The sequence below is a fragment of the Oncorhynchus nerka genome, linkage group LG9a (assembly GCF_034236695.1).
Source record: "Oncorhynchus nerka isolate Pitt River linkage group LG9a, Oner_Uvic_2.0, whole genome shotgun sequence".
Taxonomy (NCBI): Eukaryota; Metazoa; Chordata; class Actinopteri; order Salmoniformes; family Salmonidae; genus Oncorhynchus; species Oncorhynchus nerka.
The window spans coordinates 38,608,732-38,632,124 of NC_088404.1; the positions used below are offsets into that span (position 1 = coordinate 38,608,732).

Sequence of the window (23,393 nt, forward strand, 5' to 3'; positions counted from 1 at the left end):
ATCTGTTAATTGCATAATGTATTTTCACTACTATCATAATACGGTATCATATGAGACACAGTGGCCTGTCTGGTAGGTAGAGGGTTAACGTCCACCTGCCTCTGCCTCTCACACAGCACATAGCAGCCATGACAGGCTGTCCGGTCATTGTGTACAGAGGACTTAGAGGGGTGTCATGGCCGGAATACCTCCAGGGTTCTGCTGGCCTAGGCATCTTGCAGGCTCTCTCCAGCCTTATAAGGGCTACCATGGTACTGGGAAAAACAGATGCACCTGTCAATAGAGGGAAGGAAACTAGAGGGAGGGTCGGATGGAGGTGTCAGTCTTAAAGGAAACACTGTGTTTATTTACCTTCCAAAGAGAATCTGCCGCCTGAACCCTACCTTTTAATATGTTAACCCTTTCAGGCACAAACAAGTTCACAATGAAAGGATAGTCCTAATAAAATATATAGTGACTGTTGTCATCCATAAACCCCAAACAAAACTTGTACCACAAACATGTTTGGAGCGACACAAAGTGAGCAGCCGATTGAGAACAAGAGGCATTCTTGATCTGTTACTATTCAGGAGGAACAGATGGACGTGTGACCTTCCTGGTGTCCTTGGTGGTTTGATTGTGTGTCACCATAGCGGTTGGCCAGACATTAGCAGCTGCTGCCATTTTCCTCTGTTACTGTACTCAACCATATACGCCTCTTCTTTGGAACACATTGGCAAAAAAGATCTGTCCCTTTGGACTGACTCTTGGAGCTTTGGATGCAATCACTTCACCAACCTGTCTAGCTGCAGTCTGAATAATATACTGAACATACAGCATCTCTGTCAGGGTTCTGAGGACAGAACATGCTGACACTCAGCTTGGCTGTCTTGCTATACAGTAAGGACAGTGTACCATCACTCTAACATGTACAGTGGGGCCAAAAAGTATTTAGTCAGCCACCAATTGTGCAAGTTCTCCCACTTAAAAAGATGAGAGGCCTGTAATTTTCATCATAGGTACACTTCAACTATGACAGACAAAATTAGAAAAAGAAATCCAGAAAATCACATTGTAGGATTTTTTATGAATTTATTTGCAAATGATGGTGGAAAATAAGTATTTGGTCAATAACAAAAGTTTATCAATACTTTGTTATATACCCTTTGTTGGCAATGACAGAGGTCAAACGTTTTCTGTAAGTCTTCACAAGGTTTTTACACACTGTTGCTGGTATTTTGGCCCATTCCTCCATGCAGATCTCCTCTAGAGCAGTGATGTTTTGGGGCTGTTGCTGGGCAACACGGACTTTCAACTCCCTCCAAAGATTTTCTATGGGGTTGAGATCTGGAGACTGGCTAGGCCACTCCAGGTCCTTGAAATGCTTCTTACGAAGTCACTCCTTCGTTGCCCGGGCGGTATGTTTGGGATCATTGTCATGCTGAAAGACCCAGCCACGTTTCATCTTCAATGCCCTTGCTGATGGTAGGCTTTGTTACTTTGGTCCCAGCTCTCTGCAGGTCATTGACTAGGTCCCCCCGTGTGGTTCTGGGATTTTTGCTTACCGTTCTTGTGATCATTTTGACCCCACGGGGTGAGATCTTGCGTGGAGCCCCAGACCGAGGGAGATTATCAGTGGTCTTGTATGTCTTCCATTTCCTAATAATTGCTCCCACAGTTGATTTCTTCAAACCAAGCTGCTTACCTATTGCATATTCAGTCTTCCCAGCCTGGTGCAGGTCTACAATTTTGTTTCTGGTGTCCTTTGACAGCTCTTTGGTCTTGGCCATAGTGGAGTTTGGAGTGTGACTGTTTGAGGTTGTAGACAGGTGTCTTTTATACTGATAACAAGTTCAAACAGGTGCTATTAATACAGGAAACGAGTAGAGGACAGAGGAGCCTCTTAAAGAAGAAGTTACAGGTCTGTGAGAGCCAGAAATCTTGCTTATTTGTAGGTGACCAAATACTTATTCTCCACCATAATTTGCCAATAAATTCATAAAAAATCCTACAATGTGATTTTCCGGATTTTTTCCCTCATTTTGTCTGTCATAGTTGAAGTGTACCTATGATGACAATTACAGGCCTCTCTCATCTTTTTAAGTGGGAGAACTTGCACAATTGGTGGCTGACTAAATACTTTATTGCCCCACTGTATATGAAGACCATGTTAACTTACTGCCTTCAATGTTCCCAATACTCATAGATAGACAACAAATACAGTCCTCTCGCATGCAATAAATGACCAAGAACCTGACAAAAGCCGTCGATGTCGCAGGCCATGTCGCAGGCACATGTACATGTATACAGACAGTGAGGTGAGGGCCTTTTGGGCAGAGACACAGACAGTGAGGTGAGGGCCTATTGGGCAGAGACACAGACAGTGAGGTGAGGGCCTATTGGGCAGAGCCACAGACAGTGAGGTGAGGGCCTATTGGGCAGAGCCACAGAGACCTAATGAGTTCCTCCTGGAGGACTTACTGTACCCGCTGGGCTGGGGCTCACGCCACGCTGGCACTGCCAGGTCTGTCCTACCCAGCATGCCACCTAATGAGATGCACAAAATGATATTATTAACCTCTTGAACCTCTGGGGGCAGTATTTCATTTTTGGATGAAAAACGTTCCCGTTTTAAACAAGATATTTTGTCACGAAAAGATGCTCGACTATGCATGGAATTGACAGCTTTGGAAAGAAAAAACTCTTGACGTTTCCAAAACTGCAAAGATATTATCTGTGAGTGCCCCAGAACTAATGCTACAGGCGAAACCAAGATGAAATTTCATACAGGCAATGGTCCAGATTGTGAATGCCCTGTGTTCCAATGTCTACTTATATGGCTGTGAATGCACCAGGAATGAGCCTGCACTTTCTGTCGTTTCCCCAAGGTGTCTGCAGCATTGTGACGTATTTGTAGGCATATCATTGGAAGATTGACCATAAGAGACTACATTTACCAGGTGTCTGCCCGGTGTCCTCCGTCGAAATTATTGCGTAATCTCCAGGTCCATGCGCGTTCCATTTTCTTCAGAAGAGAAACCAAACTGCCACAAATGATTTATCGTCGATAGATATGTGAAAAACACCTTGAGGATTGATTCTAAACAACGTTTGCCATGTTTCTGTCGATATTATGGAGTTAATTTGGAAAAGAGTTTGCGTTGTAATGACTTAATTTTCGTTTTTTTTCTTACCCAAACGTGATGAACAAAACGGAGCGATTTGTCCTACACAAATAATATTTTTGGAAAAACTGAACATTTGCTATCTAACTGAGAGTCTCCTCATTGAAAACATCTGAAGTTCTTCAAAGGTAAATTATTTTATTTGAATGCTTTTCTTGTTTTTGTGAAAATGTTGCATGCTGAATGCTAGGCTTAATGCTATGCTAGGCTATCAATACTCTTACACAAATGCTTGTTTAGCTATGGTTCAAAAGCATATTTTGAAAATCTGAGATGACAGTGTTGTTAACAAAAGGCTAAGCTTGAGAGCAAATATATTTATTTCATTTCATTTGCGATTTTCATGAATAGTTAACGTTGCGTTATGGTAATGAGCTTGAGGCTATGATTACGCTCCCAGATACAGGTTTTTTTCTTAGCCAAACGTGATGAACAAAACGGAGCGATTTCTCCTACACAAATAATATTTTTGGAAAAACTGAACATTTGCTATCTAACTGAGAGTCTCCTCATTGAAAACATCCGAAGTTCTTCAAAGGTAAATTATTTTATTTGAATGCTTTTCTTGTTTTTGTGAAAATGTTGCCTGCTGAATGTTAGGTTTAATGCTATGCTAGCTATCAATACTCTTACACAAATGCTTGTGTAGCTATGGTTGAAAAGCATTTTTTGAAAATCTGAGATGACAGTGTTGTTAACAAAAGGCTAAGCTTGTAAGCCAATATATTTATTTCATTTCATTTGCGATTTTCATGAATAGTTAATGTTGCGTTATGGTAATGAGCTTGAGGCTATAATTACGCTCCCGGTTACGGGATTGCTCGTCGCAACAGGTTAACCATCTGTATCCTTCAGCTGGGAGCCACAGGGATCAGGGAAGAGCTGCACTCAATCCCTCCAAAGAGGCTGGGGTCATTCTCTCAGTTATCCACTGCCGTAGAGCATAATATGAGGTGTCTGGAAATGTTTAGGATTTAATAGTGGAATGCATGGAAACAACATGCAACACCATACAACTTCCATCACTTCTACCACTACTGGGAGCTATCAGTGAGAGGGAATGCATTCTCTCTGGTTCTATGGTGAGTGGGCCATTGGCCCTGTCCTTACTTTGTGCAGTCATCCAAGTCAAAGTTGTCAAGGAATGGCCCTAAATCAAAGTGTTTTCTTTAAGGCAACTATACCAGTATTCCATAGTTTGTAAAAGGGACATGTTCAGTTCCACACTTTAGTATTCTGACCACAACACCACCAGCCAGTAGCCTTGCTTTTGTTTACATATTATGGTAATAACCTAGTACAAGGAACTGAACAACAAAATATTATTTACCTGTGAATCTACCCACTGAATAGGTATACAGCAGTACTGTATGTGTTTGGGTACAGTAGGTACTTTACAGGCACAGTGCAGATGAATTCAGCTGTAAACTGGGTGAATGAGATGGCAGTAAGGCTAAAGACTGCCCTGCTGTTTCAGTGGCTCCCCAGAGAATAGAGAAATTGTATTTTACCCAGCTAGGTGGTCATGCTGCAGTTGTGGTTACCACTTTTCATGTGACTGAAATGAATACAAAAGCCACACATTACTTATTTCCAATGCAGATGGACTTCAAGCATAGTGCTATTTTTACCATATAGAACTCTGCATCCTGATGAGGCATGGACTGGCTGAATGCACAGGCCCCTCCGCACAACACAGAGGATGTAGCTATTGTGTCAAAACATTACCAGTTCATCCCACTTCCTGTGAGCAATACAAGTCTTAAAAAGGTGTCAAACATGAGTCATAATGCAGCCATTACTATAAACAGGAGCGGTAAACAAGTGGTAACATGAGCTCACTGACACCACTGGACATTTGCTTGAGTCATGAAAGATCCCTTCAAATAAGTGGGACTTTTTTTCATAAACTAGATGCAAATAGGCCCATTGCAAACATATCACATATCAGGCAAATATGGAGAAAGTTATATCTGGAAGAGCAAGAGTGAAACTGGTGGATAAAGATCTGAATCTTTACCACCATGGATGTAGAGTCAGTTGTAGTGAGAGAGAGAAAAACAGTGAAATGTAACAGTACTGACCTGCATTGCCTTGACTAGGGGGCCTCTGCTGGCCCCCACTGGAGCCCACATTCCTGTGTAAGGAGGCCTGAGCGGGAGAGAGCATCCCACTGTCGCTCAGAGAGGCTGCTGCCTGGGCCTGGCTGCTCATGGAGCCTCCTGGGTTGTAGGACATGGTGTTCTGGTTGGAGACTGGCACTGCCACATGCATGGAGAAGTTCTGCTGGGGCAGCGCTGTGGGCTACAGGAGGGAAACACACAGACATGGGGAGAATCAAAGACCTGGCACTGGGCTGAGGGTCACAGGGGGAAGGAGACTGCAGAGATGGCATCTGTGATGGTGCCACATCAATCATATCGGTAGGTTAACAGAGCAGTCCTATTAACGGATGGAAAATCAACTGCAGCTGGCAAGTTGTTCATGTTCCTAATCCAGGTTGCTTATTATACAAGTGTATCTTACACTCTTACACATTCACTTCCATTAACATCGTATTTAGTCTGAATGGCCAAGAAATGACCACAAATAAATATACCCTTGGTTTGTAATGGGATTAAATAATAACTGTCTTGAATATGCTTTAAAGTGGAATCTGAAAAATTGCTGTACTACATATGATGCTGTCATAAACTTGTATAATATATTTATAAATAATATTGCAAAAAATGTATAAATTAACACTATGTTATTGTAAATGCAGAAAACAATCATTTTGCTATAGAAAATCATTACACATCACTGAAAACATGACATATTCCAAAACATGCCCATTAGCAGTGTACGAGGTGTTCAGTCTTGCACTGTAATAGTCAGCACTGCAAAACAACGTTTTCTCTTTTAACCAGGATGGTGTAATTGTGTCATTTCCAACAATGTGAAAGCATTTTGGATAAAAACGTATAGTAAGAATGATGAGTTATAATCACGTGACGTTAATATTACTCTCCTCCATGTCTGTGCAGTGCTAACTATCCACAGTGTGTGAGAGTGACTGTTGACAGTGAGACCACTCCATTCAGCATAGTCCAGTGAGGCAGTCAGTTAGTGCTATTATTAGTGTGTTAATTGCAAACAGTGGTGCCCTCCATGTCAGAATTAAAGAAAACAACAGTTGAAGCACTATACTTTATGCAGGATTCTATGATTGCCACCCGCAATAAGATCACTCTTGTCTCAAGGTAAAGCTCTGTGTAATGGTAGTAGCTTGATGAAGGACTGGAAAATACACAGTGATAGTCCACTGATGTTGTACTTTAGGAGGACTGTACACTTTAAAAAAGATCTCCACTTTGCTCATTTTACGGTCTCTCCTAGTGGGGCGTCCTCCATTCACTTTGGAAAATCATACACTTAGAAAAAAGATGCCTTCTAGAAACTAAAATGGTTATTCAGCTGTCCCCATAGGAGAACCCTTTGAAGAACCCTTTTTGGTTCCAGGTAGAACCCTTTTGGGTTCCATGAAGAACCCTTTCCACAGAGTGTTCTACGTGGAGCCCAAAAGGGTTCTTCAAAGCGTTCTCCTATGGGGACAGCCAAAGAAGATTTTTAGGTTCTAGATAGCACCTTTTTTTTTGTATGATTTGCCCAGGTGAATGGAGGATGCCCCACGAGGAGATGGGGAACCAGGAAAGACCATACAATGAGCAAAGGGGAGATAAACATTATTTTATTTCCCCAGTCACATGATCTGGCCACTGTGGGACTAAAAGAGATTCAATTTTCACATTTGCTTGGGGGTGACAATTGAGTTTTGGGAAAAAAACACATCAATCACTAAAGCTAGAGAACAAGTCAATATTTAAGCCAGAATGGGAATATTATTTTTTTCCAGGGGGAAATGTACATTGATAATAAAGAAGCTTCTCCTCTGGAATAAAGAAAATGCACTATCCTTTTCATATAGTTTTCAAATGTTTCAAATAATGTGAAGAAACGTGATAATTCCAAAAGATCTTTGAAAAGGTTAAACCTATCAACAACAATGTGATCTTATCAGGCTGTGCCAAAAAATAAGTTGCAGTACAAATAAACAAAATTAAACAATTACACTTCCAATGAACGGAAAAAAGGTTATGCTTGAATAGTCCATGTTTGCTTATAGTAGTTGACAGAGGTTGCAGGGTGGGATAATGAACAAATAAGAACCAAAAGGTCAAAATCCTTTGTGCCACAAAGCCAAGCAGCAAGAACATTGCATTTACTTACGATTTTATGATTTCTCATCATATTATCAAACTCCTCATTAATTTTTTTATACTTTTCTTCTGTGTGAGGGGTGAGGACATATGAGGCATCAGGGTCCGGGCTATCACAGCCTCTGTGTTCTTTCTTGTTTAGCGCCTGTAGTGAACATCAACATAAAAACAGGAATCAACACAAAATGGCAGGAGAGGGAGGAAGTACTTACACCACAGCGCTTGTACATTAAATCACTCTCTTCGCTTAGTTTGCCGAAACGGTCGTCCATGAGGGGGCTGTGCCCAAAACAGTCATCTGGATCAGGACTGGCACACAGGTCATTATGGCCTTTGTTTCTTAATTTCTGAAATAAAATTGCACAATTCACACACAATGTATACTGTAGGAAACTCAGTCTACTACCACATGACTCTCTGTCTAGCTAGGTTAAAATACATCCCCTACAAACCTGTTCCCAGAACAAAACATGAACATTGTCAAAAATATAAACATATAAGGCATCATTCATGTCAAGACGCAAATTAATTTAATAATTTAATAATTCACAATGCAACCATTATAATAAACCTGCCCTAGCATGTACATTTATAAATAATAAATAAATAATAAAACATATCTTGAATTCATTTCTTATTTTTTGGCCTGCCAGTGTGCTGGTGTGAGCTGTAAACGTTACAGGTACTCTACTCCTATGCAATGGTTGACAATGACAGAGAAATTGAAATATCACTCCTTATCCTTTCATCATTTAGAGATCTTCAGCATGGGAGAAACTAAATATTTATCTGTCTCTTGTCTCTGACCCTTTCTCTGCCCTCTCTCATTGTCTCTCTTGCCCCTCCCCCTTTCTCTCTCCTCTATCTCCCTCCCTCTCTCTCGCTGCATGTGTGTGTTTCAATACATATTTCATTATCTCTCAGTTATCATAAGCCACCCAGCTGGAAGACACCCCGGTATAAGAGGATCCCACAGAGCAGCAGTTCAAACCGTTGCAGACTTTAATTCTGCATGGTTGCCACTCGCAGGATCTTATCAATGTTAAGTAATGTAGCAAATAAAATAGTTTATTATATGTGGTCAAAGACGCTTATTAGAGCATGAAATGGAGCGATTATTGTAAGAGGAACGAGCACACAGTATGGTGTGTTGTGATATAGAAGTCCAATGAGATTTGTTTTACATCTTAAAAGAATCCCACACTATAAAACAAAGGTTTGTGGTAACTTTCTATCAGAGGAGTGGTTCTCTTGTCTTCGTTAAGAGTCTGAATGACGGTGCTTACATGAGCCGATGACAGCATGTGATATCAAGCCAGTCAGAGCAAATCAAGCTTAATTTATATGTGTGTTGTTCAGGTTCCCCTAGCACGCTGGTGCAGGTCCAGAGCTGTGACCTCCCCTGTCTCTGGGCTGCGTCTGAGCCAGATATCTACAGCAAGGCCACTGACTCCTCTGGATGGAGAGGTCACAGCGAGAGGGAATGTAGTTGGGCCCAAAGACACTAATGAGCCCTTAGTCTCCGTCTCCATCACCCTGGAGGTGCTGGAGGTAACGCACTGGCTGCTGTGTGTGCGTGTGTGTTCATGGTTGTTGCAGCAGCAGCTGGCGTCTGCTGACAGCTCTCTGACAGTACAGTGGTGTCTCGACTGATCTCTATCTAACAACGTGTCTTACCCAACCCTGCTTACAGTCGCTACCAACACGCTGACGAGCTCTGTATGACACATTACTGTTGGATTTCCTAGGCTTGAAATGGTGTGAAACATAACTTGGTTACAATGTACCTGTCTACCAAGGCTCAGTTGATCCCAGCAAATTGACCAGTACTGAATCAAATGACCCTCTACTCTAGTTTAGGCACATGATGAAATGGTGTAGAATATAAAAGCTTAAGCAGGAGAACTGAAAAGTACCTAAATCTCATCAGTCATATCTGTCTGACAGTGTTGCTGAGGAGAGAGAGAAAGTCTCATGAGTAATGAATGATCAAAGCCGGCCCTAGCCTTTTGGGGGCCCTAGGCAATTATTTTAGTGGCCCCCGTTTTGAATGTCAAATAGGAAAAAAATATATTTCAGAGTTAATTTCCTGCAATTCTACACATTTAGCCATGACTTATGCCATGTTAATACGATATCTGAGTGAGATTGACTAATAAACTCATTGGGGGCTCCCTGTAGGTCAGGGCCCCTGGGCAAGTGCCCTTCGTGCCCGGTCGATAATTTGACCATGATTACTACAAGTTTAGATAGCTGGCTAGAGTAACTTAACAATCTAAAAGAAAATGCTGACATGCATTAATTGAGTGACTGTCAGTGACTGACATAACATGAGAAAAACTGCTGATGCACAATCAAATGTCGAAATTGCACCTTGTGTAATCTACTATTCTAACTCTCAACAGTTGAGACCCCAACTGAGTTACCCTATAGGCCGGGGGCCCTAAGCAACCGCTTATGTCGCTTATCCCTAGAGCCGGCCCTGAGAATGATACACAACATGTGTAAATGTGCAGTTAGATGCACTTGTGTTTGGTGTGGTACAGAGCAGGGGCATTCTTCTCAACAAAAAAACCCCACCTTCCTGTTTACTAAGGCTGTTCTTTAGTTAGGCTCCCGTAAAGGCTGTGTTTACTACGGAAACTATGCACTTTCTCCACCAGACTGCCACAGATCTGATCGGGACCTGCAAATTAAAGTCCCGACCTGCTCATTATGGGAATAGCTGGTTTGGGCTGGTCGGCCATATGGCTGTGTGAGATGGGCAGGGCAGCAGGCAGCACTTCCACAACAAGCCTCCAACCAGCCGCACCCCTCTGGCCCTTGGCCGTGATCACTCAGAGAGGGGCCAGTGGAAACATCCAGTGCCAGGGACACTCAGCATTCAGAACAAACCATGGAACATGTTGCACTGAGACTAAACAACACAGAGCCTAACAACGAGTGCTCATATCTAGGTCATTGTCCATAAGAGATGGATTCATAGGTGAAAATTGATCACTCTGATTAGAGATGTCCTGAAATGCAACATCACTTAAAATGAGGACAATAATCATGCACGCCTAAGAAAGAGTGAATATTTCCTCTGAGGTGCTCCTAGCTGAGCATGCTCAAGAGTGAAGGTCTGGGACAGCATGGCCGTTATTCCTCCTTAAATGACTTGGCATGTTTCTGGTGTCCCACAGACGCTGCCCGCAGCTCCCAGTAAATGGATCACTAAATCAGCACATGGCCAAACAGGTGTCTCTCTACCAAACACCTGTCAGGCCCTGGTTCCCCGGCCCAGCCAATCACAAACAGTCTCACACCGACATGGCCTTAGAAGGGGCCACATGGAACCCTGAAGGCCATCAAACCTTCCCCCAGCCAAGTATTGGTAAAGCAATTCAAATCTTACACAAAACCTAGAAAACAAAACCAACCAACTCTGAACGCATTGGGTACAGATGTCATTTCAATGTATAGTTTTGATTTACATTTGGTTGAGTTGTCAACTAACGTAAAATCAACAAAACATTTCACCATGTCACTGCATTTAGGATAAGAGTTGGGTCGAAAAAAACATGAAATGATCTTATGTTGATTCAATGTCACAATTCTTTTTTGTTGTTGAAATGACATGGAAACAGCGTTGATTCAAACAGTTTTTGCCCCATGGGAAGTATGGTAAACAAAATCCAAAATAAAACAAGCGTCCCTTCTATTGCTTTTCAAATTCTAGCTCTGAAACAAATTTTCAAAAGTCATGTCAAGCTGTGTGGTTTTATGCTTATTAAGAAAGAAAAGTTGGAGGGGTATGAATACAGTTGAACAGAGAGATTTTCAACAACAACATTTATAATGGAGGTTGGGTGGGGGTGGTGGGTCTGTCTGTGTACGGGGCTGCAGTCAGAGAGTAGTGACGAGTGAACTTGTGTAATCTGTTCACAAGGCCCGTGGAGGCTCATAAAGTTCAGTGGGAACCAGGCCAGCAGCTATTTTCTCACAGCTATCCAGACCTGGATTGATAGAAATGTGTCTCTATACACCAAACATGTTAGTCGGGGATTCTGACATCAAACCAGCTGGACATCATAGTGAGTGTGTGAATTTAGCAGTAAGAGAACAGGCTTTCTGCTTTTCAGGCCTTGAAATGTGTCTCTCCATTCTCAGTATTGTATGCCAAACCGACATACTGACAATAACATCTAGTGTACCTGTATCACTCATCTCCTCCATAGTGACAATAATTGTTCATTTAGCTGAAACTCACAAACATACACAGGAGTATTTGGAGTTTTTGGAGCAGTGTGTTAAATGTACTGTCAATTGTACTCTTTAAAAATCTTTATATTTTTTACATTACATTTCACCCAGCATAGAGTATAGTGTTCTATAAAGATCCGCGTTTATGTCACATAAAATAAACATGAATGTAACACTCAAAAGACTGACAGGGTATTTTTTTTTATTTATATTTTTTTTTATAATTGGCTGAGTTTAACGCCAACCGCAGAGTTTATATCATAGCCCCATACACATTCAAAACTGAGGCCACCATCATTTCAGGAGTTAAAAATAAAGTGGAGCTGAGGCTGTTTGTGAAGCTGTTGCGTAAGCCACCTACATTCCCTGTTCCTTGTGAAGCTCTTTCACTGAAACAGTCTGCCTTGGATAGAACACCATTACACTCCAATGCCCCCCACTTGTGTCAAGAGCTTTTTAGATTTCACTTATTCATGTACTGTACCTGAATAAAAGGGAGGTTGGAAGTAGACAGTGAATGCCGCTATAAAAGCCAAACTTCTCAAATGTGGTGAGAAGGCAGGTAGAGGCTGTCTTCCAGTGTGCAAAGGTAGAACATACAGAACATACACCAAGATCATACTTTAAGAGCCATTATTATTGTTTATAGTCTATACAAAGTATGTATAGTTGAACTATTTCTGCTTCTGTAGCGTTCATCCCCACCCTGCTCATTCTGCACTGTTGTGAATGAGCTTGTTGTGCCTGTTGCCGCACTAAGCAAGGTAGCATGCTAATCCTCATGACATCACCATTGTGTCCAGTCCGTTCCATCTAATGTGCTTATCAAAAGGGCCTCTTTGAGTGTGAAGGCAGTTGAGAATCAGCATGGGGAGGCGGCTGATAGCAAGGCTTTCATCTGCTCACAAATATATTTCTCTTATATAACATCTTAAGAGACAAGTCTTTCAGTGTGAGTATGCTCCCATTTTTCCTTTGGTGCTGTAGATTTCACTTGAGGGGGGGAAAGGAACTGTTGGTTGTTCTCGTTTGCACTCTATCTAGTGGCTGTATGTATTGTATGCCATTACCAAGGGCCCTAAAAGCTTTTCCTGTCTACTCCCTGGTACTGGTCATGTTACTGGTATGGGAGTAGGGAAGTAGGGAGGGCTAGATAAGGAGAGTGGTTTTGATTCCCAGACATATCTGGTTCAATCTCATGACCATTCCACATCATCAGTGATCTAAGTGATATGACCTCTCTGTCAGACCATTGTCTGACTCCTCAAATCAGAGGAACTACAGCAGCAGGGCCTCCTTCTCAGTTGGATGGGACGGACTGCATTTTGTTTGGTTATTATTATCGGTCTGCAGCTGTTTGGGAAACAATATACAGTCTGTAATCCAATCCCCTCCAAAAACAGGACAATGGCGAGACAACAGTTAGTTCCAAGCTAACACACCAAAAAGACTAACACATGCAAACATATAAAAGTAGAGTGAGCCTAACTGAGCAGTGGTCTGCGTGTGTCTAAAGGACAGACAGGGAGGAGAAAGCCTCCGTCTCAGCTCAATATACAATACTGTGGTTGACCGGCTAGATTATCACTTTGATAAATATAGCCGCTATATTATTGAATAAGAATCCATTGCACTGCAGCGAGCAATACTTTTCCCTCAGAGAGACAGCTGCTCAGAGACTGTTGATTGATGGACGCGACAAAGATATTAGTTGCCACAGTCAAAGAGAACACACTTTCAATCAGCGGCTTGGATATTTTCAGAAAATTTTGCCAACTGGGAATTGAAGTCCAAATTGAGGATAAAGGCATCTCAAAGTCATCATTATCTACATCTTTAAAAGATTGGGAACAAATGAGACGAACACGCTCCATTACATCCAACTAGCTCTAGACATCTATAGAGCACCATGTCGGTATATTTGAGATGAAAATAGATTACATTCAACATAAAAAGGTGTAAAAAGGTATACAATTTAAGTAAATAACCATTCACTAAGTTCACAACCTTCCCTCCCGACCTCCCTCACTGTCTCCCTCTCTCTCTCTCTCCCTGTCTCTCTCCCTGTCTTTCTCCCTGTCTCTCTCCCTGTCTTTCTCCCTGTCTCCCTCCCCGTCCCTCTCTCTGTCTCTCCCTCCCTGTCTCTCTCTCTCTGTCTCTCTCTCTGTCTCTCTCTTTGTCTCTCTCTTTGTCTCTCTCTGTCTCTCTCTTTGTCTCTCTCTCTGTCTCTCTCCCTGTCTCTCTCTCTCTGTCTCTCTCTCTGTCTCTTTGTCTCTCTCTCTGTCTCTCTCCCTGTCTCTCTCTCCCTGTCTCTCTCTCCGCCTCACCCTCCCTGTCTCTTTCCCTGTCTGTCTCTCTGTCTCTCTCTGTCTCTCTCTCTCTCCCCATCTCTTCCTCCCTGTACCCCCAGAGTGGATCATTAGCTGTCAGAGCCCTTGAAACCGTACCCCCGCCCTCAACTCCCATTCCTGCTCGCTTCTAAAATATTCATAAGGACAATTAGGAGTTCCGATAAGGCGGGTGTGGAGGGCTGGTGTGGGCACGGAGGGCTGGGGGCGCACAGCGGAGGGAAAGGGCAGGATGTACCAGCAGGACGTCTGTTCTGCAACACTCTATACCCAGACCACAGACCTGGCCTCATCAATCAGCAGCCCTCCCTGACACCCCCTCCTCACTCAGGCAGGCTAGTCGGGGAGGGTGGCATGATGCCAGCTAACCCCCTCCTCCTTCCAAGTAACTCTGCTCTGCCCTCGCCCCTGGGCAGAGGGGAGGGGTGGGGCGTCTCACACTACCCATTGGGGTGGGCTCGTGGTTGTTCCTCTGTCCATTCTGGTCACTGTGGTCTCTCATGTCAGCTCTGCACTACACAGCGGGCACCAAGGCGCTCTAATGGTGGCATGTCTGTCATTAAAGTAGTTCAAACCAAATTAGGGCAGCTCATGTCTGACCTATTTTACATATTCTGACGTTTATGACGTGTCTGTTAAGGTTGTCAATCTGGCTGTTCCTATATGAACCTGAAAGAATAATGAAGTGGTTATTCTCTGAACATTGTGTTGCATGTTGCCACTGAGCTGCATGTAATGAATTCTTTTCATTACAAGTTAGGCCTTGCTTTACAAAGAGTTTTACCATACGCCATAGTAGGCCTGTGCCAGTTAATCAGTGCCATATGCCTCTAGAAACTAAAGAATACATCACTTAAGACATTTTAATAAAGTAAAACACAAAGGAATCATATATCATGGCAATGTTGAAATCATTCAAGTGTTTATGGGATGATGTCAGCTAAATGTAATCCACAAACATTTGCCAGAACAATGAGGTAGAGAGCAAAGAATTGTATTAGTAAAGGTCTTCATTCCTGGTGTTACAGTTATTACATTCAATCATGTATTTGAGTGTTGGAGATGCTTTCTCCCTCACGATCTCAAGTTGAATGAATAGGATCATAGAAATATTCCATTAGCCACGGTTTGATGTCTAGGGATGAGCTCTGGTGTTAGCATTAGCAAAGGGCTGGGGGTGAGCTCTGGTGTTAGCATTAGCAAAGGGCTAGGGATGAGCTCTGGTGTTAGCATTAACAAAGGGCTGGGGGTGAGCTCTGGTGTTAGCATTAGCAAAGGGCTAGGGATGAGCTCTGGTGTTAGCATTAGCAAAGGGCTGGGGGTGAGCTCTGGTGTTAGCATTAGCAAAGGGCTAGGGATGAGCTCTGGTGTTAGCATTAGCAAAGGGCTGGGGGTGAGCTCTGGTGTTAGCATTAGCAAAGGGCTAGGGATGAGCTCTGGTGTTAGCATTAGCAAAGGGCTGGGGGTGAGCTCTAGTGTTAGCATTAGCAAAGGGCTAGGGATGAGCTCTGGTGTTAGCATTAGCAAAGGGCTGGGGGTGAGCTCTGGTGTTAGCATTAGCAAATGGCTGGGGGTGAGACTTGTTAGAATGCAATGCAACGTATTATGCATTGTTTTATACTGAACAAAAATATAAAACGGAAAAGGGAAATTGTTGATCCCATGTTTCATGAGCTGAAAAGAAAATCCCCAAAATGTTCTATACGCACAAAAAGCTTATTTCTCTCACAGATTTGTTTACATCCCTGTTAGTGAGCATTTCCTTTGCCAATATAATCCATCCACCTGACTGGTGTGGCATATCAAGAAGCTGACTAAACAGCATGATCATTACACATGTGCACCTTGTACTCGGGACAATAAAACGACACTCTATAATGTGCAGTTTTGTCACACAACACAATGCCACAGATGTCTCAAGTTTTGAGGGAGCATGCATTTGGCATGATGACTGCAGGAATGTCCACCAGAGTTGTTGTCAGAGAATTTAATGTTTATTTCTCTACCATAAGCTGACTCCAATGTTGTTTTAGAGAATTTGGCCGTACGTCCAACCGGCCTCACAACCACAGACCACGTGTAACCACGCCACCCCAGGACCTCAACATCTGACTTCTTCACCTGCGGGATCTGAGGAGTATTTCTGTCTGTAATAAAGACCTTTTGTTGGGAAAAGCTCATTCTGACTGGCTGGGCTCGGCTCCCAAGTGGATAGGCCTATTTCCTCCCAGGCCCAACCGTGGCTACGCCGTTGCCCAGTCATGTGAAATCCATAGATTAGGACCTCATTTATTTAGATTGACTATTTTCTTTATATGAACTGTAAAATCTTTGAAATGGTTGTGTGTTGTATTTATAGTTTTGTTCAGTGTATGTGTAATAATTAGGTTGAACACTCATGTTGTCATTTTCTATGTTCCTTTTCCTGACAGAAAGTGTTCAATCTTTCTCACTTTGTGGATTCATAAATTAAGTGTTGGTCGACATGTAATAAGGTGCAAATGATTGCTTTATTTTTCAAATCAAATCCAAGTTTATTGGTCACGTACACAGTTTAGCAGATGTTATATCGGAACGCTATAAGCGGAATGCTTATGCTACTAGCTCCTAACAATGCAGTAAAATGACAAATAAGTACACAAATAACTCAAACGTTTTAAAAAGGAAAAAGGAAAGTCAGTATGAATCCAATTAACAACCCCAATAGCAATGTAACAGCAATCAAAATGCAATCTATACTATATTATACTATATCGTTAGACTATATTCTATATTCAGGTTTGTGTAGTGTTGCTTGTGTAAGATGCTGCTGCTCATGCTGTTGCTCAGACTCAGGCCATGATGAGCCAGCTAATCCAGCCCAGCGGGCTCTGTCCCCCTGCCAGGTGCCAGGTAACCTAGGGACAGGTTAGGATCTGTCTCACTTGCCCCAAGACTGGGTTCAAGAAGTGAACTGCACCGATACCAACCAGTTCTAACAAAAGAGAGTTATAACAGCAACAAAATCATCAGTGGTTATATCACAAACATGTCTGAGGACATAAACCACTGAAACACTAGTAATACCTTTCAATCACACAGCGCCTTTCCCTAAGCTACGGACACAGTACATGACAAAGAAGCAACATAATACAAATCCTACTCAGATGAGCAGCAGAAGGAAAATGTTATATATATAACAAAAAGAGCCCGAATGCTGTGTAATTTGTCATTCAGTCTAAAAAACATGTACTCGCGTGTCATCTCTCTTTTTTTCCCTTTGTGAATGAGCGTGAGTGTTATTGGTACAAAGCTGCGAGTGCAGAGCTTCAGCACTTGAGATTAGAGCATGGCTCATTAGTGTCATTGGAGAGTAATGTTTACCGGGGACCGCCATGGCTGTTGTTCTCTCTCCTTTTATTCCACCCTCTCCAAGAAGACCTAGTTTTGAAATGAAAAATACGTATCACACTTGAGAGGGAAGGATGGAAAAAAACTCTGACGTCAATGAAGCACGACATGTGCCCGAAAACAAAAAACTATTGGCTGTAACCTGGTAACAAGCATCAAAGTGAAGAGTGCAGAGGCTTTGTTGACGAACAGGGGCAAATGGCTAACAAACACACATGCACACACTCTCACACTTCATTGGAGACTCTACTGGTTGTGATAAACTGAGGAAGATTTCACTGTTCATGTCCTCTGTTTTTCTCAAACACTAACATGGGTTTCCACAGCAACCAAGTCACAGTGAACGTGAGGGAGAAGAGACAATCATAGTCCATTCACGGTTTGTTACATAAATGTGGACTGAAATAGGATGTTCTATGAAAGACTTACATAAAAATTATCACTATTGTTTTTTTCATGGAAGAAAAAAACTCCTAAGACAGTGGTGACCCTGTTTCTAGTGAAAGCCCAGAGGAAAAGGAGTCCTTGTCCTATAAAGAGGTGCACTTTGAAACCCAGCAGGAGACTGGCTACAAAACCATTAGCACTCCTTCACTCAGCCATGCAAAGGAAGGCTTTTCAACCAACATGTGTACTGCACCTCAGTACATGCGAAAGGGTAACGGTTCTGTTATCTAGAACTACAAAGAAGAAATCTGAAAAATGTATCAAACGATATAAAAATATATGAGGAGCTTGGCTTCTTTCAGAGTATGACAGAAAACATTTGTACAACAAAGCCTGACCAACAACTTGACACTGGAAGTAAAATGGAGTAGTGTTTGTGTGCCATTCTTTCATCGTGTAGTGATAAAGTACAGTGTGTGTTACTGTAAATCAGACTGAACGTATTAGTATCGCTCCCTCGTCACATGTGGAGGCAGATGAAATGACTCAGGTGAAAGAGGATTGCAGTGCCAAGCATATTTCCTAAAACCACAATCAACAAAAATATATCACAGTGTTTTATCTGGTCTTTTATGCAAAGATAGTGCTGCTATTTCTGCTTTCAAGTTATACATTCGTGATTCCTTGTTTATTTATAGGTGCTTATATATATGCCTGTGCTCACTGGCTTGCTCAGAATACTGTGTTTGTTTTGATGGTGCAGACTGATTGTACAGGTTAAAGTGATGCTTCAACTGTATTTCAGACAGCAGTTTTGAAAGTAGTGCTCGCTCACGAGCCAAAACTGGTGACTTTACAGGGGCGTAAATAGCATACCCCCTGTTATTGTAATAGGGAGAGGTTAGCATGGTATGGTATTTTGGTATTTTATTAGGATGTCTTCGGGATATGATATTTGTGCGTCTGTAATTCTCACTCATCATTATTCAAAATTCATTCAGGATTATCCTTAATCATAGTAGCATCCACATTACTGTAGACGTATTTAGAAACATTCTATTCTTATTTACAATAAAAGTAAAAATGACACAATACATTATTTACCCTTCGTTTCTATTGGACACAAAATCATCTGAAACACAACCAAAACAAACAGAAAATGGCTCCAACAAGTTGGTAGAGTCACAAGCTTGATGTAGTCATTGTGTACTTGGAATATGGGACCAAATACTACACTTCTGACTACTTTAATAAACACATGAGTGAATTTGACCCAATACTTTTGCTCCCCTAAAATGGGGGGACTGTGTACAAAAAGTACTGCACGTTAACCTCCTAGTCATTGTATCAAATTCAAAGTGCTGGAGTACAGAGCCAAAACATTTGTCACTGTCCCAATACTTTTGGAGCTCACTGTATTTTTGCATTTTGTATGATACAGTATATTACGAATTTGTAAGTGCTTAAGATCCTGGATTGCACCTTTAAAGGACTTTCCTGGAATACACAGCAACAGCAACACTTAAGCACCTGTACTGAACTGGATACAGACAGCAGAGATGTAGGTAAATAGCCCTTTGCTTCGTTTTTCAAATCAAATCCATTACCTAAATATGAATATTAGAACAAAAATGAAAAAATATTAAAGATAAGCCTAAATACATGTTCAGGGCTGACCCTTGCATTTCCATTTCAAGTCACATTTGCAGAGCACGTTCCCAGACACTGACGGCCTCAGACTTTATAGTATGAATGTATGGGGAGAAATTGACACTTCTAGTCATATCCTACTCACTACAGACCAATCCCATAAAGAATCCTGTTGCGACAAATATATCAATACAGAGATGGCTTCTGAGATAAAGTCGCCAATACAGCTTATCAGATACTAAATATTACAGTTATAATATCTCACCATGCATAGTACTCTACCAAACCCCCCCTATGGATATAATTATACAAACCAGGCATAGGTAGAAATTATTTAATGTATCATAGGTTATAAAAGTGAAGGGGAAAGCAAATGAATGTCATTTTAATAAAGCTTGAGAGCCCAAAAGTACATATTTGTTTTTCTGCTGGAATATTAAAGTTGGGATCGGCTGGTGTATCAGAATGCCCTGAATCTACTTTAATACATCTATGTCAATAGAACTAACATTTGACTGAGCTTAAGGTGTATTTCTAATATCATGGATGCTCAGAGAGAGAGAGCTGTAGCTGCATAGCAGTAAGGATGAGAAGGTGCTGCTGAAGAAAACAGATGAGGAATTTAGACCATGAGGTAAACTAGTCACAACATATGATGAAGTACAACTTATGGGAACATATCAAATTAAATGATAAAAAGGCTGCTCAGACTGCCTAAATTACTTTGTTAGATATACTGTATGCTTAAACTGAGGAAGAGTACTGCCCAATGCGTTCTGAAATCTTGACAGATTATATCACTTTGCAGGCAGTGTAACCCTGATGTATAGTGTGGACATTGTATGTAGAATAAGTTTAGTAAAACATGTGTTAATTAGGGGAAGTGGGCTTTTAGATTCTCCCTCCAAGCGACCTTACGCAGACGAGCCAGTGCAGCTAACTATGCGTACCCTTCAGCCATCTCAAATGTCAAACAAGGCTTTAGTGGACCACAGAGGGATTCTGGGCACTGGCCAACCCAAAGTCAAGTCGCTACGTTAAGCACTTGCCAATTAAAATGTAATATTGTCTTTTGTGTTGTCATCTGTGCATATCAAACATAAATTAGGCCCCTGACCCCTTTTAGATTAATCTTTCAAACTTGGTTAATCATCCAGGATTGGGCGAGTCAGTGACATCACTGGAGCGTGAGGTACAGATGTGGGATCTTAATTTGAGCCAGTTTGCTACAGCAGGAAAAAAATCCTGCAGCAACAGGAAATTATCATTATTATGTGGATTATAATAGACATTTTTGTAGGGGGTGATACACTTTTCGTCAGGGCAAATCAAGTCTGACAGTTCAAACTTTAGAAGCCTTTTAAAAACTTAAATACACTACAAGTTTGAATTTGCTGCTAGGTGGGAAAATTCTCTGCGGCAAAAGAGTGATCAAATTATCAAATGAAGATCCTACATCTGTAAGTGCCATGATCCGTGTGATGCCAGTAACTTTAAGGCAGGGGAATCTCCTCAGTACACGGCAGCTCTATGTTCTCCTGGGATGCAACACTGTGTCATAATATGATACAGTATGGTGATTACTGACTGTTCATGACTCACACAAAATGTCTGACATTGAAACCAAGTATTCAATTTAGACTGAAGCTTGGATTTTTTACACCTTTTTCTTGTTTTATTGAGACAAATACTGTTAGGTGCATGTTTACTGCATACTTCATTGTATGCACTACTTTCTACTGAACATCGACTACAAAATCCTGTTTCACACCTACCAAGCTATCCACAACTCTGGACCCAAGTGCCTGTCTGACCTCATTCTACCCTCCTGCCCCACACGCACCCTTCACTCCTCCATGTCTGTCCCCCTTGTCAGCCCTGCAGCAGTCTAAACACTATGGGTAACAAGGCTTTCAGTTGCACGGCTCCACGGCTGTGGAACGCACTTCCAGACACTATTAGGGCTGAGTCTCTTCCAGACACTATTAGGGCTGCAGAGTCTCTGGCCTCCTTTAAGACACAGCTCAAGGCAGTGCTGTTCAGGAAAGCCTTCAAGGACCTCTGCTATTTCTGTTCTCGTGTCCTCCGGATCTGGCCACACCTGTATATAGCTTTGATTGTTGTTAATATGATTATTATTATTTGTATTACTGTTATTATATGTTCCAGAGAGCCAGCCCTCTGGAGGAGTGATTTGTATTACTGTTATTATATGTTCCAGAGAGCCGGCCCTCTGGAGGAGTGATTTGTATTACTGTTATTATATGTTCCAGAGAGCCGGCCCTCTGGAGGAGTGATTTGTATTACTGTTATTATATGTTCCAGAGAGCCAGCCTTCTGGAGGAGTGATTTGTATTCCTGTTATTATATGTTCCATAGAGCCAGCCCTCTGGAGGAGTGATTTGTATTACTGTTATTATATGTTCCAGAGAGCCAGCCCTCTGGAGGAGTGATTTGTATTACTGTTATTATATGTTCCAGAGAGCCAGCCCTCTGGAGGAGGGATTTGTATTACTGTTATTATATGTTCCAGAGAGCCAGCCCTCTGGAGGAGGGATTTGTATGAGAGAATTCAGGAGTGGTGACAGCTTCTCTCTGTGCCAGCCAGAGCCTCATGTGACTGTCCCCATTATCTTGGAATGTCACAACTATAGATACACAAGCCTGAATCTGTCTCTGATGCTCCACAGAGGGAGCCACTAGGCGTTTGATGTTTATTACAATGTGCTTACTCACTAAGCATAAGTCAACAAGAGTATGGTCATAATATTCAACAAAGACTAGCACCATCTCACAGTAGAACGCTTTTTCAACTATTCATTTCTATGATTGATTCCTGCATTTCAGGAACAGTTGTGTGTATACAAGTATTACCTGGGAAGCCTTGGTGTGGTTACTTGGTTTGGAGAGATGAACTAAAATGAAAGGACAAATGTTTCCATCATATCATCACTGCATTATGTGGGCCATTGAAGTGCAGTTGTCGGGCATAAATACATAGCATGTCATGCCGTTGCAAGGTGTCTGGTGTCCACTGCCTGAGAAGCACGATTCATCCCCATAAATGAAAGGAATACATCTTGTCAAGTGCCAAGAGTCGTATTTGTCTATTTGAGGATTTCATCGTTAAATTGATAGCTCCACTATAATAAAATGAAAGAATTTCCATCATGATTTTTGTCTAATCAAATAAAGCATCTGTATTTTGATGGGTAGAGTGAAGGGTTTGAAACAGAGGCTTTCCTTTCCCTCTCTTCCTCTCGCTCTTTCAGTGCAGACAATTTTCTTCACTTTCACGTTCTCCGCAGAAGCACCGGGAGGAAGATAATTGATCAATCAGGCAAATTGAACAGTCTGGACGGCTAGCCCACCATAGCAGATGTGCCAATTTGCATTCATTAAGACAGAGATGAGTCTTAATCACTGTACTGGATTTGATTGACAACATAAACAGCCCCTGTCTCAAATCCTGGGACCACTGCTTTTTATAGCTCTTTTCTATATTTTAAATAGTCGTTTCTATATGCAATGGCATTTGTTTTATGATCCACTGCCAATGGCCAATGTGGTTACTATAAGCAGGCTTAGTGGTGAAAGAGCGGAGTGATTTAAATGAAACGTAGTGGAGGAAAGAGAAAAGCAGGCCCAATAGACCTGACATTATGAAATGGTCAGGATTTACATATATCTTTGGATTATCATTCTGAATGGTGAGTGCCATTCATCATAACAGATGATCATTGAAAGTAACAATACTAATAAATCTAGAGTCATTTATACGCTCATTCTTTCACTCAATGACTTGTTTACCTTTAGAACACTCAACAATGACAAATTAGTTATTTCCAAAAGCACATTTAACAAAGATGGCCTCTCTAATGTTGCTGGGAGATAAAGGTGAATTTGCATATGACTTCTCTTACTTACTCCACAAGACGGGCATGTAAAAA

General features: G+C 41.8%; 1 protein-coding gene across 7 annotated transcripts in view; it reads right to left on the minus strand.

Moving 5' to 3' along the window:
• Nucleotides 1–23,393, minus strand: part of LOC115134263 (myocyte-specific enhancer factor 2A) — a 97,049-nt gene that overhangs the window by 18,428 nt on the left and 55,228 nt on the right. For 5 of the 7 annotated variants that reach the window (XM_029668056.2, XM_029668053.2, XM_029668055.2 and 2 more), the window contains 2 exons: nt 7,636–7,770; nt 5,249–5,468 (listed from right to left, as the gene is read on the minus strand). In XM_029668056.2, coding sequence (XP_029523916.1) covers nt 5,249–5,468; nt 7,636–7,770 — 355 coding nt within the window. Of the gene's footprint in view, nt 1–5,248; nt 5,469–7,433; nt 7,569–7,635; nt 7,771–23,393 lie in introns of all 7 variants that reach the window. The other 2 variants (XM_029668054.2, XM_029668058.2) reach the window with 1 other exon arrangement.